This window comes from Halichoerus grypus, chromosome 3 (genome assembly GCF_964656455.1).
Source record: "Halichoerus grypus chromosome 3, mHalGry1.hap1.1, whole genome shotgun sequence".
In the NCBI taxonomy this organism is placed as follows: Eukaryota; Metazoa; Chordata; class Mammalia; order Carnivora; family Phocidae; genus Halichoerus; species Halichoerus grypus.
In genome coordinates, this window is record NC_135714.1 from 183,341,850 (window position 1) to 183,357,484 (window position 15,635).

The 15,635-nt window shown below is 40.8% G+C and overlaps 1 protein-coding gene across 5 annotated transcripts in view; it reads left to right on the forward strand.

The window, feature by feature from the left end:
* Positions 1–11,601, forward strand: part of TRMT9B (tRNA methyltransferase 9B (putative)) — a 60,660-nt gene extending 49,059 nt beyond the window's left edge. For all 5 annotated transcript variants that reach the window (XM_078069670.1, XM_036077106.2, XM_036077088.2 and 2 more), the window contains 2 exons: positions 2,236–2,409; positions 8,325–11,601. In XM_078069670.1, the coding sequence (XP_077925796.1) occupies positions 2,236–2,409; positions 8,325–9,358 (1,208 nt within the window). In that variant the 3' untranslated portion in view covers positions 9,359–11,601. The remainder of the gene's footprint in view (positions 1–2,235; positions 2,410–8,324) is intronic.
* The last annotated feature ends 4,034 nt before the right edge of the window (positions 11,602–15,635 follow it).

Consider the following 15,635-nt stretch of genomic DNA (forward strand, 5'->3'; position numbering starts at 1 on the left):
CTTTAGCATCTCAGTGTATGCAGTTGGAAAATAAATAATGGCATCATACTTGGGAGATCCACCACTATCCTTGAAACTGAATGTCATCAGAAATGAATATGGGATTGGGACGCACCTGGGTGGCTCAGTCGGTTAAGCGTCTGCCTCCGGCTCAGGTCAGGATCTCAGTGTCCTGGGATTGAGCCCCATGTCCAGCTCCCTGCTCAGCAGGGAGTCTGCTTCTCCCTCTCCCTCTGCCCCTCCCCCTGCTTGTGCTCTCTCTCTGACAAATAAATAAAAGCTTAAAAATAATGAATATGGGATAAATCAAGGGTGCCATGGGCCTTGGAAGCCTTTCAGGAGATGCTGAGATTTGAAAAGGCCCGAGTGGTTTCAGTACTGCCAGATGCCCTCTGAACACCTCCCTCTAGCTCGAATGGTCCACAAACCTGTTCTTCTTTCTTGTTTTTTACTTTTTAAATTCCAGCATCATTAATGGACAGTGTTATATTAGTTTCAGGTGCACAATGTAGTGATTCAACCATTCTGTACATTGCTCAGTGCTCATCACGATAAGTGTGCTCTGGATCCCCTTTGCCTGTTTCACCGCCCCCCCCCCCCCCCACCGATAACCAGCAGTCTATGACAAACCTGTTCTTATTCGTCTCTCTATGGTAATTTTCCATTTTTTTAAATGTATCCCCTGAGCCAATTAAAATTAAAAAAGCAAGTGGATTTGCAAGACTATTTTTTCTTCAACTATGACCATCATCTTTGAAATACTCAGGACTGCCATTTTTAAATACTTTGTGATTCCTATTTTCCCCATAACTCCCCTCAAATATTGGTTTCTTTTTCTCGTAAGCATTCTTGGGAACCATGGCTGTGAGATCTAAAATATTTCTAAGACCCCAATCATTTACATTGAAATAATCACACTGGAAATCTTATTTTTTTATTCACAGGCTCGCCACTGTCTCAGCTGGCATCGATGAACTTTAATTATGCTTTTAGTGTCTCATATAATTTTGAATGGCCTATCAAGAGGGAGTCATTAGAACATTGTGACGTATTTCCGAAGCAACCAACTAAACGTCCTTGATTAGTGGTAGATTTTTTTTTCAGGGAGAAAAATCTAGAGCTAATGCCAGTAGGCACAAATATCAGCTCTAATGATATCTTTAAATATTTCTGGAAAAGGAATTAGCTGCTATGTCTGTGCAAATATAATACTAGGTACCAGATCCTAGAAGGCTTTGTTTCAAGATGGTTACTCACTCCTATTACTTCCTTCTTCATTGTAGTATCAGATCCGATTGATCTAGATCTTTGGGTTGTGTAAATATTGAATTCTTTGGGTCTCTGCCACCAGAAAATGAATGTCAAAAATGGTCTGTTTAAGAAAAAAGTAATTCTAAGAGTTGCATACTGAGTCAACAGAGATCATTTAAAACCTAGAACTGACAATAGATTGGATGAAAAGATACCGAAATTCCCTTTTCATTCAAATTCAACATTTTTGAAAAGCATGTTTTATTGTATACATTCATTTATTTATATCCAATGAAAAATGGTGGGCAGTAGTTTGTTTTACACAGCCAGTGAGTGGTAAGAATGTCTGGGGAGAGGGGCGCCTGGTGGCTCAGTCAGTTAAGTGTCTGCCTTTGGCTCAGGTCATGATCTCAGGGTCCTGGGATCGAGTCCTACATTGGGCTCCCTGCTCTGCGGGGAGCCTGCTTCTCCCTTTGCCTCTGCCTGGCCACTCCCCCTGCTTGTGCTCTCTCTCTCCTTGTCAAATAAATAAATAAATAAAATCTTTTAAAAAATGTCTGGAGAGATAATATGAGAATAAATGCCATCACATACAGACCTTCGCATAATGAAATATGTATGTGAAGGTAGCTTTTATAAAGGACTGAGCATCACTCCTGGGGTCTAGGAAACCCCCCTCTCCTGCCGTGAGCCAGCTAACAGTCTCTGGTGGTGCTTGCGTGCTCACCCCTACAGGCATGACCTCATTAAATGTTTGATAAATATAATTTCTTTTTCCCGATCCCTCTCCCTCTCCTCCTATAAGTAAAAATCTGTAAGTGCCCTCTGGAGGTTTTTCTTTGGCTTTTGTGAATACCTTCATGCCATGCTGTCATTGGTCTCAGTTCGTTAATACAAAGTTATTTCTATTGCTTGTTATAAGAAAAACTGTGCGTTCTACTTTCCCAGAAAGGACGGCGCGTAACACAGGTTTTTCTCTTACAGGTTGTGGGACTGGAAAGTATCTTAAAGTGAACAGCCAGGTGTATACCCTGGGCTGTGACTACTGTGGGCCGTTGGTAGAGATTGCCCGGAGCAGAGGATGTGAAGTCATGGTATGTGACAACCTTCAGCTCCCCTTTAGGGACCAGGGCTTGGATGCTATCATCTCCATAGGAGGTAAGGCAGCCTCTGGCCACACGTTCGCTCTTCACCTTGAGAATGACATTACATGGTGGAGGCCCTTCTCACAACTCAACGTGCATTCTTTGTAGAAATGTCTATGTGATTCATGTGATCTAATTTTTATTAAAAATATTTCAACTGGATTACTGAACTAATCTCAAAGGTACTTGGTGGTGGTACCTGGGATTGTGATAACTAGTCAAGCCTTCCAGTTGGTATTGTATTCTCTCCGATGACTCATTCCCAGTTCTTTTACTTATGAGTAAGAAAGCATTAAGGGAATTTTACTCATTGGAATATTTTCTACTTGGTTATATTGAAATGAAGCCAGATTTTTCCAATGTGAAGTAGAACTTTAGAAGTCATATTACCTGCTTTAGGTCGCGAGTGTTCCTTTATTAGCAGGACATTATAAAACTGATGCACTGAATGTCACCTGGCAGGCTGTGTCATGCAGCCTACAGCTCACTGATGCATAAGGCACCAGGGAAGATGGCCCCACCTGGTCCCAGACTGCGTTGTTTTTATAATGCCATGCCACTCAGCTCTCTTAATGCCAAAGATTGTTCAGAAGTCTAGGGATTATGTTGCTATTTTCCCAGCAAGTGTGCCCATACAAACACGCAGGCCACAAATGAAAAGAAAAACAAAACCCCATGCCTGAAACAGGCACAGGTAAGGCTCTCTTACGCAATGCACGTAATTCTGAAACCGAGTCCGTTAGTCCTATTTAAATACGCTAGGGAATCTTGCAGCAATTTTCCGCAAAGAGGAAAATCTTCTGCACAGCAAATCATTTGCTCCAATACACTTAAAAGATTAATCTATTTGACTCCAGTGAGCTTCGTCAAAGCAAGGGGATCCTACATAAAATTGACTAGATACAAAACTGATTGTCAGATAAAAATACAGAGTAAGACTATTTGCTCTCTCCTGAAGGAAATGAGGACTCGATCTATTTGACCTTAGATGGGGACTAGATCTCTGCTTAGCGAGGGGCTGCAGGCCCGATGCCACAGCCGTGAAAGTCCTTGGGACTGGCAGGAGACGGTTGCCACGGAAACCTGCTCTACGACAGCCCCACTTATTTGCAGTCGAAACTGTTAAGTCCATTTGGGGCCTCAACATGAAGAGGAGGGATTCCTGTTACACCAAGCAACTCATTACAATGCTTTGAATCTTGAGTGGAAAGAAAGTTTCGGGGCTGGTCATTCTACCGAAAGAACGAGAAATCGCAGAGAGGTCAGAGAAGTGTATTCTTTGCTCTTTTTGTTCGTTGACATCAGTTTTAGAGTCTGCAAGGCTCCCCACGTCCAGGCTGTGCCTCTGGGGCACCACTGGGGGCAGGGGGAGACTGCCCGGCTTTCCTGCGCCTGGGAAATGCTCTAAGTCTCTCTCGGCTTTCAACAGAAGTCTCACGTCTTGTCGGCAGAAGAAATGCAACACACCTGGTTGCCATCTTCTGAAGAAAAATGCTTCCTTAGGTGGAAACACACCGTGTATTTTTAGGAACTGTAACTATAAATTAATGTGATGTGGTCATTTCAGCTAGGTTTCACATTTAGAACCATATTATGAAAAATTCTGATAGTCTGTCTCTCCTAGGTCCATTTATATTTACTTCCCTGTTTAGAAATCTGTATGTTGACACTTTTTGCTAATCTTCACATGAAGAAATATATAGTTTTTGCTTTTCCATGTCTCCTAATAATAATACTTTGAAAGGTAAGCATCATACCTAATGATACATTCATTATGTTTTGCTGGCAGATTGGAAAAAGAAACACTCTTTCCACTTACTTTTGGAATAGCTTGACAGTTCTATGAAAATTTAGCAATATATTAAAACAGTGCCAATCAACTATTTATTTTATGTCAATGGTTCTCAGCTTGGGTTTATGTTGTTGCCCCCGCCAGCCTTAGGGGACACTTGTCCTTGTCCGGAGACATTTTCAGCTGGCTGAACTGGATGTGTGAATGTACAACCGACTATCACCTAGTGGGTGGCCCCCTACAACAAAGAATTATCTAGTCCGAAATATCAGGAGTGCTGAGGTTGGAATGCTCTGCTTTATGCTAAACCTATGGATTCTGAATGCTTTTAGATAGAGATTTGAGACCTATACACTGGAAAAGTTACATAACAATATATCATAAAATATCAAGATACAGCAGGACTTTAAAGATGATCTTGTGATGGGGCGCCTGGGGGGCTCAGTCATTAAGTGTCTGCCTTCGGCTCAGGTCATGATCCCAGGGTCCTGGGATCGAGCCCCACATCGGGCTCCCTCCTCTGCGGGAAGCCTGCTTCTCCCTCTCCCACTCCCCCTGCTTGTGTTCCCTCTCTTGCTGTGTCTCTCTCTGTCAAATAAATAAATAAAATCTTAAAAAAAAAAAAAAATGATCTTGTGTAACTTCCCATCTAGTTCTAGAATCCAGTAATTGAATTCAACCTCACTATTTTCTGGGGTCTCAGTAGGAATACATTGCTATAGAATCCCTATATTGTACTATTTTTGCCTTTAGGTTGTGATTATGATTTTTAAACAAAAGGGGATTTTTTTTTTTATCCTTTAAAGATTCAATATAGTTTCCTGACATTGATAATTCATGTAAATGTATCTTCGTATCCCATTTTGGCTCCATTTAGAATGTTTTAAAATACATTTTTTATATAATGAAGAAATCTTCATTTGTAAACTTTTCCCAAAAAATATGGCCTAAAGGTTACTTAGTATTACATGTTAAATATAAACATAAAACAATACAGGGGTGCCTGGGTGGCTCAGTTGGCTAAGCGTCTGACGTTAGCTCAGGTCATGACCTTGGGGTCCTGGGATCTAGCCTCCTGGCGGGCTCCCTGCTCAGTGAGGAGTCTGCCTGGCCCTCTTCCTTTCCCCCTGCTAGTGCTCTCTCTCGCACATAAATAAATAAAATCTTAAAAAAAAAAAAAAAACAGCAGCAGCAATATAAAAGATTGAGATATTTCTTGGGTGATATTATGCTATTAAAAATGAATCATCACAGAACAAATGTTTAACAAATACATATAAAGACTTTCCTCCTTTTAAAAAGACTTCTTTTGAAGCCCAGAATCCTGGAATGTTGAAGACTTACGAATCTGCTAAAAAGAGATTATTGTATTAGTCTGGTTTTAATGATGCTTTTTTCCTTTTTGGCCCCCCAAAAGGAACATAGTCAACTCTCATTATTCACAGTAATTATACTGTATTAAGTCTCTTGAACACTTCATTAGTGAATACGGAGCCATTGCTCCCAGGGGAACTACAGGACTAGGTTTCCCTGAGCCTCTGGTTGCAGCGTTTTTGTCAACTGGCTAATACACAGCCTTGTTTTACATGTGTTTCTATTTATTTTTTTTTAAAGATTTTATTTATTCATGAGAGACAGACAGAGAGAGAGAGAGAGAGAGAAGCAGAGGAAGAAGTAGGCTTCCCGCGGAGCAGAGAGCCCAAAGCGGGACTCGATCCCAGGATCCTGGGATCATGACCTGAGCCAAAGGCAGACGCTTAACCATCTGAGCCACCCGGGCGCCCGTGTCTCTGTTTAAAGACAACTTATTTTTTAATTTTTATGTATTTTTTTTTTTTCAGAGCGTGGGGGAGAGGGGGAGGGGCAGAGGGAGAGAGAGAATCCCAGGCAAACTCCAGGCCCAGCACAGAGCCTGAGGCAGGGCTCCATCCCACAATCCCGAGATCATGACCTGAGCAGAAATCAAGAGTCAGATGCTCAACTGACTGAGCCACTCAGGTGCCCCTAAAGAAAACTTATTTTGAGCTCATGCCAACAGCCCAAACGAAGCTTCTGTAACACATCTATTTTCTCTCTGAGACATAGCCCAGCCTTCTTACGCTTAGGAACCCTTGGGCGCTATGCTCAGGGATCATTTTAAACAGCAAAATCACACACGAAAAGCACAAAATGCAAAAAACGTGGCACTAAATAGACCATGAAAGGACACTTGTTGACAGGAGGTAAGCCAAACCAAGGAAGCAGGGGTCACCTGGTTCGATCTCAGCTGGGAACATGCATGATGGGAGTTTTTTGCCACCATGTGCATGTCAACAAATGACAACAAAAACACGGAGAGTGCTATTTTGGGGGGGGTACAAATATATTTTGGCAAGTAGCAAAATTTGCAAATACAGTATTCACAGATAATAAGGATTGACCATATTTGCAAGATACACCCACAGAAGTTCTGGCATGAATTAGGTGCAAGTCATGGGAGATATGAACAACCATGAATAGTCCTAGATATGAACATTAGCATCATCTTAAGTCTTTGTCCTCCTGACCTCTGTGCCTCCTTTTAGCTCAAGACTCTGTCTCTAGACATGTAAGCTTTCAAATGGACCATTATAAAGGGCCCTATGGGGATAGGAGTGGGGAATAGTCTGAGGCCACGTGAAGTCAAGTGATTGGTCAAAGATCACAAGGTGAGTTACTAACAGATCTAGGATAAAATACATGGGGCTCCTGTTCTTCAAACCCATTTTAGCCTCATCATACCTCTCTGGCTTCTCACACTGCTGCATGGCGGGGCAAGAGACACCAGGGTGTGTGTGCTGCTGATAGGAACAAAAACCTGATTGGGAACAAGACCAAATGTGCCTGTTGAATGATCTTCCTTTGACAGCTTTATCTCCATAATAATCTCATGTTAGATATTTGCTATGTCTCTGTGGCAGGTAAACTAGAGATTTATCTGCTTAACACACCACTACCAGCTGGATTGTGGTGAGGGTTATAGGAACTGTCCTAGCCTCCCCTCCATCTCTCCTCTCACTACTCATACCTGAGCAGTAGTGTCCAGACTCCCCTTAGAACCAATTTCCTACCTGAGACATGGGGTGGGCCTTACCCCTGCATGTGGAAAGAGATCTGATAGTTTCTCTTGACACAGAACTGTGATCAAACTCCTCTCGGAACTAATAGACTGGCGCTTTCCACATATTATTTGATTAAAATATGCCTAATAACACACTTAAGGCTGGATAAAGGCAGTCCTACTTGAATCTCACTTTAACTTTGCAGGGATTAGAAGTAAAACAATGATTTATATGTTGATTTTTTGAGAATACATACACAACCACTTTATATTGATATTAAATTTTGAGACGTCTCCACAAACACATCTTTGTCTAAATTTTGCTCCCTTGCTGAAAATGGTTCTTGGGGACCTAAGTCTAAACTGGCATGTGGGGAAGGCTGGATGGATATAGTGTTATGAGCCCAACCTTCTGTATTAAATTAAATATTAAATATTATATTTATATTAACTTTTTAAAAAATTATATGCAATTATTTGGACTTGGGCTTGGCTGGCTTATCTTTGTTGCATTATCTAAATAGAAAAACAATCTTTAACATTCTTCTCCACTTCTATTTGCTTTATTAATTTTGTTAACATTGATTAGTGGTGTTAACCTTTTGGTGCTTTAGAAGTACCAATCATTCATTAAAGCAAGGAATTATTTCATAGTTTTTCTACTAGGGAATACTTACCTAACATAGTGCTCCCAGGAAAATTTCATTAATTCACACTGATCATCCTTCTAGTTAACAAATTTCATAGGATTTGGGAATTAAGAGGATTTGGAACGGACACATTATTTAAGTGTCTTATTATAGGCAAAGAAATCTGAAATCTAAAGAAGTTAAATAATTGCCCCAAATTGTCTAAAAAGTACAGGAGCCAGAGACAAAAATTATGTCTCCCCTAAAGCAAGGCTGTGCTGTTCCCACCATCTATCCTGCCATGTAGGAAATAAGGAGGCTTTCCTGCATGTTGAAATTGCATCGTTATTGTATGGAATATACTAATGTCTGAATGCATCGGTTTACGTATATGTATACACACTGAGATCTAGTTTCTTCTTTTTCAGTCATACATCATTTTTCTACAAAACAAAGAAGAATCAGAGCAATAAAAGAAATGGCCAGGGTCTTAGTTCCCGGAGGCCAGCTGATGATTTATGTGTGGGCCATGGAACAAAAGAACCGGCACTTTGAGAAGCAAGATGTGCTTGTTCCGTGGAACAGGGCCTTATGCTCCCGGCTTTTTGCAGACTCCAGCCAACCTGGGAGAAAGCAGCCGTGTGCACATTCAGAAAGAAGCCATCCCTACCATCCTCCCTGCCCTGTCTGTAGCTGTTCTGTTTGTTTTCAAGAGCAGTGTCATTCACAACGATCCCACAGCCTGGACTATGAGCCACTGATGGCTAGAATGTGTTGTGCAGATATTTATAAGGGAGGGGAGGAAGAAAATGGATTCTCTAACACGTTAGGAAAATCTTTTCGCTCCTGGTTTTTCTCTAGGTCTTTGGACGAATCAACTCTGAGGAAACAAATTGAAAGGGTGAGACCCTTGAAAAATACAGAAGGTTGGGCCCATAGCACTATATCCATCCAGCCTTCCCCACACGCCAGTTTAGACTCAGGTCCCCAAGAACCATTTTCAACAAGGGAGCAAAATTTAGACGAAGATGTGTTTGTGGAGACGTCTCAAAAGCAACTGGAGTGGCCGAGAGCACCAGCCACAATGAAACATCTATGTGGGGACCAACAAGGAGAAGTTAGGAGAAATGGAGATGGGAATTTTCTGGAAGGCGCCAATACTAGTGAGAATGGCATGAATGCAGGTGATGTGGAAGAAGGTCCCCCTTCTGCTAGTAGAATCCTGAGAAGGATTTCTGCACTTGACTCCACAGATTCGAACCCAGAGGAGACAATTTCTGTCGAAGACCAACAGCCCAACGTTTTGGATTCCAGAGCCTTTATGCGCTACTACCATGTGTTTCGAGAAGGCGAGCTCTATGGCCTGCTGAAGGAGCACGTGGCAGAGCTGCATGTTCTCAGCTCTGGGAATGATCATGGCAACTGGTGTATCATTGCTGAGAAGAAGGACAATTGTCACTGACTGGGGGATTTTAGACAATTCCTCCAAAAGGTAGACCATGTTCTTTTCACTGGGTTTAGTTATGGTTACCTGAATTTGTGTCCAATTATATTATTTTTAATCCATGTATGCTTTGGTTTGTAAAGATGATGAGTTGGTCATCTTTTAAATCTTTGGATGAACCCAGAGCCTGGCACGTAAAGCATTTGACAAAGGGTATTTGTAAATTATTAATATAAGAGAACTGAAGGAGCAATAGGAAGTGAACTTCAGTATTGTTGGGATCTTCTTTTCCCTGCAAGGTGAAATTATTATGAAGATACATGTATATCATTTGTCAGTATTAGATGCTGATTTTAGCAGATTCTAGGTGTTTACTTTTTTTTATTACTATTGAAGTAGAGTCAACATACGATGTTATATTAGTTTCAGGTGTACAACATAGTGATTTGACAATTCCATACAAGATTCTGTTTTTATTTTTATAATGAAGAGGGTGGGTGAGTTCTGCTTCTCAGGCTACACTTTAGATCCATATGCAAGATACCAGGTAAACTCCACTGCACAGATGTAAATGGAATCACGCGATACATTAATTTGTTGCCAAGGCCTTGCTCTTACTTGAAGTCTTTCAAAAAGTGAGAGATGGTGGAGAGAGACAAGAAGTGTTACAAGGACTTTTCTGAATGATAAGCAGACTTGCTTCCAAATACACAAATAACAAGGTTTTCAATGTTGCACGGAAGGTTTTTAAAGGCATTGTGAGCCTGTAGAGAGTGGTAGGTGTGGGTACTAGACGCCGTGACAAGTACCTGGGTGGTATCTTCACGACCTCATTCGAAGCAGGAATGTCTGGTTAAGATAAGACCAAGGTTGACTAATGAGGAGTTTTCATCTAGAATGACGCTTTTCTTATGAACTGAAGGGGTATTTAGGAAATGAGAATCTGGTTGAAGCACCGTTTTATTTTGGCTCTCATTATAAATACACTGTTAAGGGGCAAGATATTTGTCCTTGATAGAGGATCTATTGTTGGATTGTTTTTTAAAAAAAAATCTGGGCATTTATCTTATCGAAAGTGGCATTTTATTAGTTATACTAGGGATTTAGGCAGAATTAAGTCCTATTAATTCAAGGTTGAGTTTCTGCCACTTTGTAGGCAAATGAATAGACTGGGTGTTGTATGGTCACTGCATCTGTTTAGATTAACCATGGGTCTGTTTAAATCTACGTCATGGGTCAGGAGACAGATATAATTAGGAACTGACATTTGACAGAAGTCTTTTTAATTTATGGACCACTGCAATCCTGGACAAAAACTCAATTCTTGTTTTGTATAAGATTTCATTTGTTTTGGGTTCTTTATCCCCTCCATGACTGTGCTCTGTCTTAAGATAATGTTGCTATTTTCAGAGAAACCTAAAGGATTATTTTTAATGCTTATCTGAAAATGACTGATGTGTTTATCTCTTTTGGCTTCAAAATGAGATCCCATCATCACCTTTTTGGTTGGTGAGATTGTCTGGTGGACAATATATGAGATATAGGATTTGTAGTGTTTGGTACACAGTTTGCATTAGAGGGACAATGAAAACAGACCTAGAAGTGGAATATAAATTAAAGATTAATTTAGTGTCTTCCATTTCTTTGTTTTAAATTTTAGTTAACATACAGTGCAATACTGGTTTCAGGAGTAGAATCCAGTGATTCATCACTAACATACAACACCCAGTACTCATCACAACAAATGCCCTCCTTAATCCCCATCACGCATCTAGCCCATCCCCCACCTCCCTCCCTCCATTAACCCTGTTTGTTCTCTACCATTAAGAGTCACTTACGGTTTGTTTCCCTCTCCTTTCCCCCACTCCTTTGCCATATGTTCATCTGTTTTCTTTCTTAAATTCCACATATGAGTGAGATCATACAGTATTTGTCTTTCTGACTTATTTCACTTAGTGTAATACACTCTAGCTCCATCCACATCATTGCAAATGGCAAGATTTCTTTCTTTTTGATGGGTGAGTAATATTCCATTGTGTGTATGTATGTGTGTGTGTGTGTGTATTTATATATATCTATATATATAGATATATATATCTGTATCTATCTATATCTATCTATATATATAGATATATATCTATATATCTATATATCTTCTTTATCCATTCATCAGTCGATGGACATTTGGGCTCTCTCCATAGTTTGGCTATTGTTGATAATGCTGCTATAAACATTGGGGTTACTATACCCCTTCGATTCTGTATTTTTGTATCCTTTGGGTAAATACCTAGTAGGGCAATTGCTGGATCATAGGGTTTCATTTCTTAAATTAGGACATTAAACCTGAGTATAAGTGGTTTTCTTAGTAGAAAGAAAATATTCTCTGAGTTGGAGAAGTTCTTACAGTTAAGTCTTGATGGCCTTTTTATTACGAGTGGATTTGTCCTCTCCTTGAAGTTTGTTGTCACATGTATCTTAAATGCCAACCTTGCTGCTAGAAATCTGCTTGAAGACATCTCTTTCTGGTGGGAGCGTACCAGTTACATGGAACCCCACATATTAGGCTGGCTGCACCAAAATAGCTGTGCCCTAACCTGTGTGAGCGACCTAGGCACACACCCTACTTTACATAAGATGATTCTCTAGATTGGTTCTTGAGAAAGATTTTCACATAATTTTGACAAGGCTGTAAATAAGAAGCCACCAATAATAGCAGTCTTTTGCTCTTCATCTGCTGAGCGCAAGAATTCTATGCACCAGATATTTTTTGTGTGTGAATATTGAACACTCCATGGTTGATAACCTCGCTTTAGTATATTCACGTGAAAAGCACTCTTAACTCTAACTTCCGCCTTTGGAGATTATATATATATGTCATTGAAAGAGCCAAGCTAATGTAAATATCTTAATCATTTAAAAATCTTGCTCATCTTTAGGACTGTCCTCAAAAGGAAATACAAATCATAAGCGAGTTTAAGCATACAGAGGTTACTTATGAGTGTTCAGTCTGCCTTAACTTGCTTACCTATAGATTTTGCTGATCTGAAGTAATATGAAAACTTGGACTCCATTATTAATACTGGATCAAAGAGTGTCTTCCCTGTTCCTTCTCTGTTCCTTGCTGGCATCCCTGCAGAGTCCCACTATCTGAAGTAGCAGGAAGTGTTTAGGAGATTACTGGAAGGTTCTTCCTTAAAAACCTTTGCTGGCCAGGGCACCTGGGTGGCTGAGTCAGTTAAGTGTCTGACTCTTGATTTTGGCTCAGGTCATGATCTCCAGGCCCTGGGATCCAGCCCTGCTTCGGGCTCTGCGCTCAGCAGCAAGTCTGCTTGAGGATTCTCTCTCTCCCTCTCCCTCTGCCCTGCTCATGCATGTGCGCTCTCTCTTTCAAAATAGATTTTTTTAAAAAAAGTTTTTTTAAGGAAAAAAAAGCAACCCTTTTTTTTCTTTTAAAAAGGTTTTATTTATTTATTTGACAGAGAGAGGCACAGCGAGAGAGGGAACACAAGCAGGGGGAGTGGAAGAGGGGAGAAGCAGACTTCCTGTGGAGCAGGGAGCCCGATGCAGGGCTCGATCCCAGGATGCTGGGATCATGACCTGACCTGAAGGCAGACACTTAACGACTGAGCCACCCAGGCGCCCCATAAAAAAAAAAAAAAATCTTTAAAAAAAGAAAGCTCTTGCTGACTTACTGATGCCTCACTGGCCATTAATTTAAGGAAGACACACAGTCCAATGATTTGGGGTAAACTGCATTAACGTGCGGGAAAGGATGCAATCAAAATAACAGCACATTGGCAACCATGCACATGCTCTATTTAAATTATTTTTTTTTTAAACTGTCACTAAGGTGATGAAGTGACACCAGCATGTCATGTAACTAACAAACCCTGTGACAACTGTCTCAGGTTATCACGTCAGTCTCATCCTCCTCTCTTACCATACTGTCAGATGCAGGATGGTATAGGATTCTTGTTTCTAGTTTGCCCTTCTATGTTCTTCCAAATTCTAGATATCAAGAATTCCTCTATGTTTTAGCTGACCATCAACTGAACTGGCAAATACTGGAGGTAATCCAGAGAGAAAGCGATCCAAATCCAAATCATCCAGGAACATTAATGTAACTGTACATTAATAGCCACACAAAAAATAAGCACTGCTGAATTTTTTATAAAACTAAATGGGTTTGGAGGAGGACAGAGGGGCTAACCCAAGAGTTGTGGAACTTGGTCGGGGAAGGTATTCCTTAAAACGGAGCTCAGTTTGGGAGGGGTGGAGGAAATGGGGTCTAAGCAGCTGCAGCCTAGGGAAAAAAAAAAAAAAAATTAGGGCAGGCCTGAGCTCTTCCCTGCTATTATATAGAAAATGTGAAATAATAAGAGCAGCTAACTTTCCTTAATATCTAGGGGTGCCTGGGTGGCTCAGTCGTTAAGCGTCTGCCTTCGGCTCAGGTCATGATCCCAGGGTCCTGGGATCGAGTCCCACATTGGGCTCCCTGTTCAGTGGGAGCCCTCTGCCTCTCCTGCTTCTCCCTCTGCCTCTCCCCCTGCTTGTGCTCTCTCTCTCGCTGTCTCTCCTGCTCTCTGTCAAATAAATAAACTCTTTAAAAAAAAAAAAACTTTCCTTAATATCTAACATTAATTATTCTATCTGTAATCCTCATCACAATATAAATATAAGTATATAAATATACTTATTGTTTTCTAGGAAAACTGAGGCAGAAAGAAATGAATTAAATTGCCTAATATCACACACATAGCAAGTATCCCACATATAGTAAGGGGCGAGGTTGAGATTCAAATGTGGGCAGGCTGGCTCCCATCCTCTGCTCTCAACCACAACACCGTATGATACACGCAGTCACGGTGCTTGGCCGATTATAAGAGCCATTCAAGGTAAGTGGGATCATCCCCTTTACAAGTGAACTTCAGCAAAGTTAAGCAAAGATGTCACAGTTACACAATAATTGGATAGTAATCCCTTACATCTTTTACACCTATCTTTTTCACTTGTAACCCTGTTTCAATTTGATTTTAATAAGAAAAATAGTCTTTGTCACAAAATGCTCCAACTCTTCAACCCTTGAAACATTGTTATTACTGTGTTTCCTTTTTATGGGTGAGAAATTTGAGGGCTATTCAGATATTTCACTCATTTTGTTTGTTGACTGAACCCTGCTCTGTGCCAGATACATAGGATATGAAGCAATGAACCTCAGGTATGTTGAACATACACAGAATATTAAAATTAACTGACTCGAAGGAGCCATGCCATTGTATACCTACCACCTCGTTGTACTTGACATAATCTACAAAACGCCCTCTTAGAGAATTACTGTGCATATTAGCCTGTTGAAGGCCTACCCTAAAGTAAGTCTGGACTTAATGTAACCGAGCTTGCCCTCGACACATAAACATCCTCCAGCACAAGCATTCTGACAAGCATATTTAAGAAAATGATGCGTCCGACAGAATAAACTGCAAACCCCCTAGGGTGGCACTCAGGCTCTTCATAAATTGTCTATTTTTCAGGCTCATCCCCTGCAATTGCACCCAATTTTTTTTTTTTTCTGTTCTGCAATCTGCTGTTTTAAACAACGCTTTTATTAGAAATTACAGAGTGACAAGCAATTACCACAACCCCTAGATATAAACTTAGATTTTGAATGCCATAATTGTAATCCTTCTCCAAAGAAAAATGCATGGCGCACGCTTCATCCCGCCAATGCAAAGGGCATATGAGGTAAGCATTATCACACACCCGTCCAGCAGATGGAAAAACCATGGGAGTGAAGCGCATTACAGAGACTTCCCTAGAGCCCCAACCAAGAATGCTCCACTCCTCTTTTCCTGGCCCCGACACAACATTATGATTATTGGTTTAATCACAAAACCTCTGTATCAATTGTCCACCAATCTGGAGCAGGAATATTTTAAAAAAACTCTCACCAACCAAGAACCAGAACTGTAATGCAAATAGAAAGCATTCTGTGTGGCACGGAAAACACACAAAACCTAAGAACTAATCACAGAGAAAATACTGACTGTGATTTGTCCTATTTTTGATTCCCCACCGGTCCCACAGGAAGGGATGCATTCACAGGAACAAGAATCCTGTCACATTCTGCCCCCCTCTGGATGCAGGCCTTCCTCTGTTGATCAGGCTCCAGCAATGGCCCTCTCTGGATGGAGTAGCATTAGCATGCCATCCATCTGACCCATCTGATGGGCCACCTGTGAGAACTGATGGTCAAACTGGATCCCTCGTTTGGCAAATAAATATATATTTCGTCTCT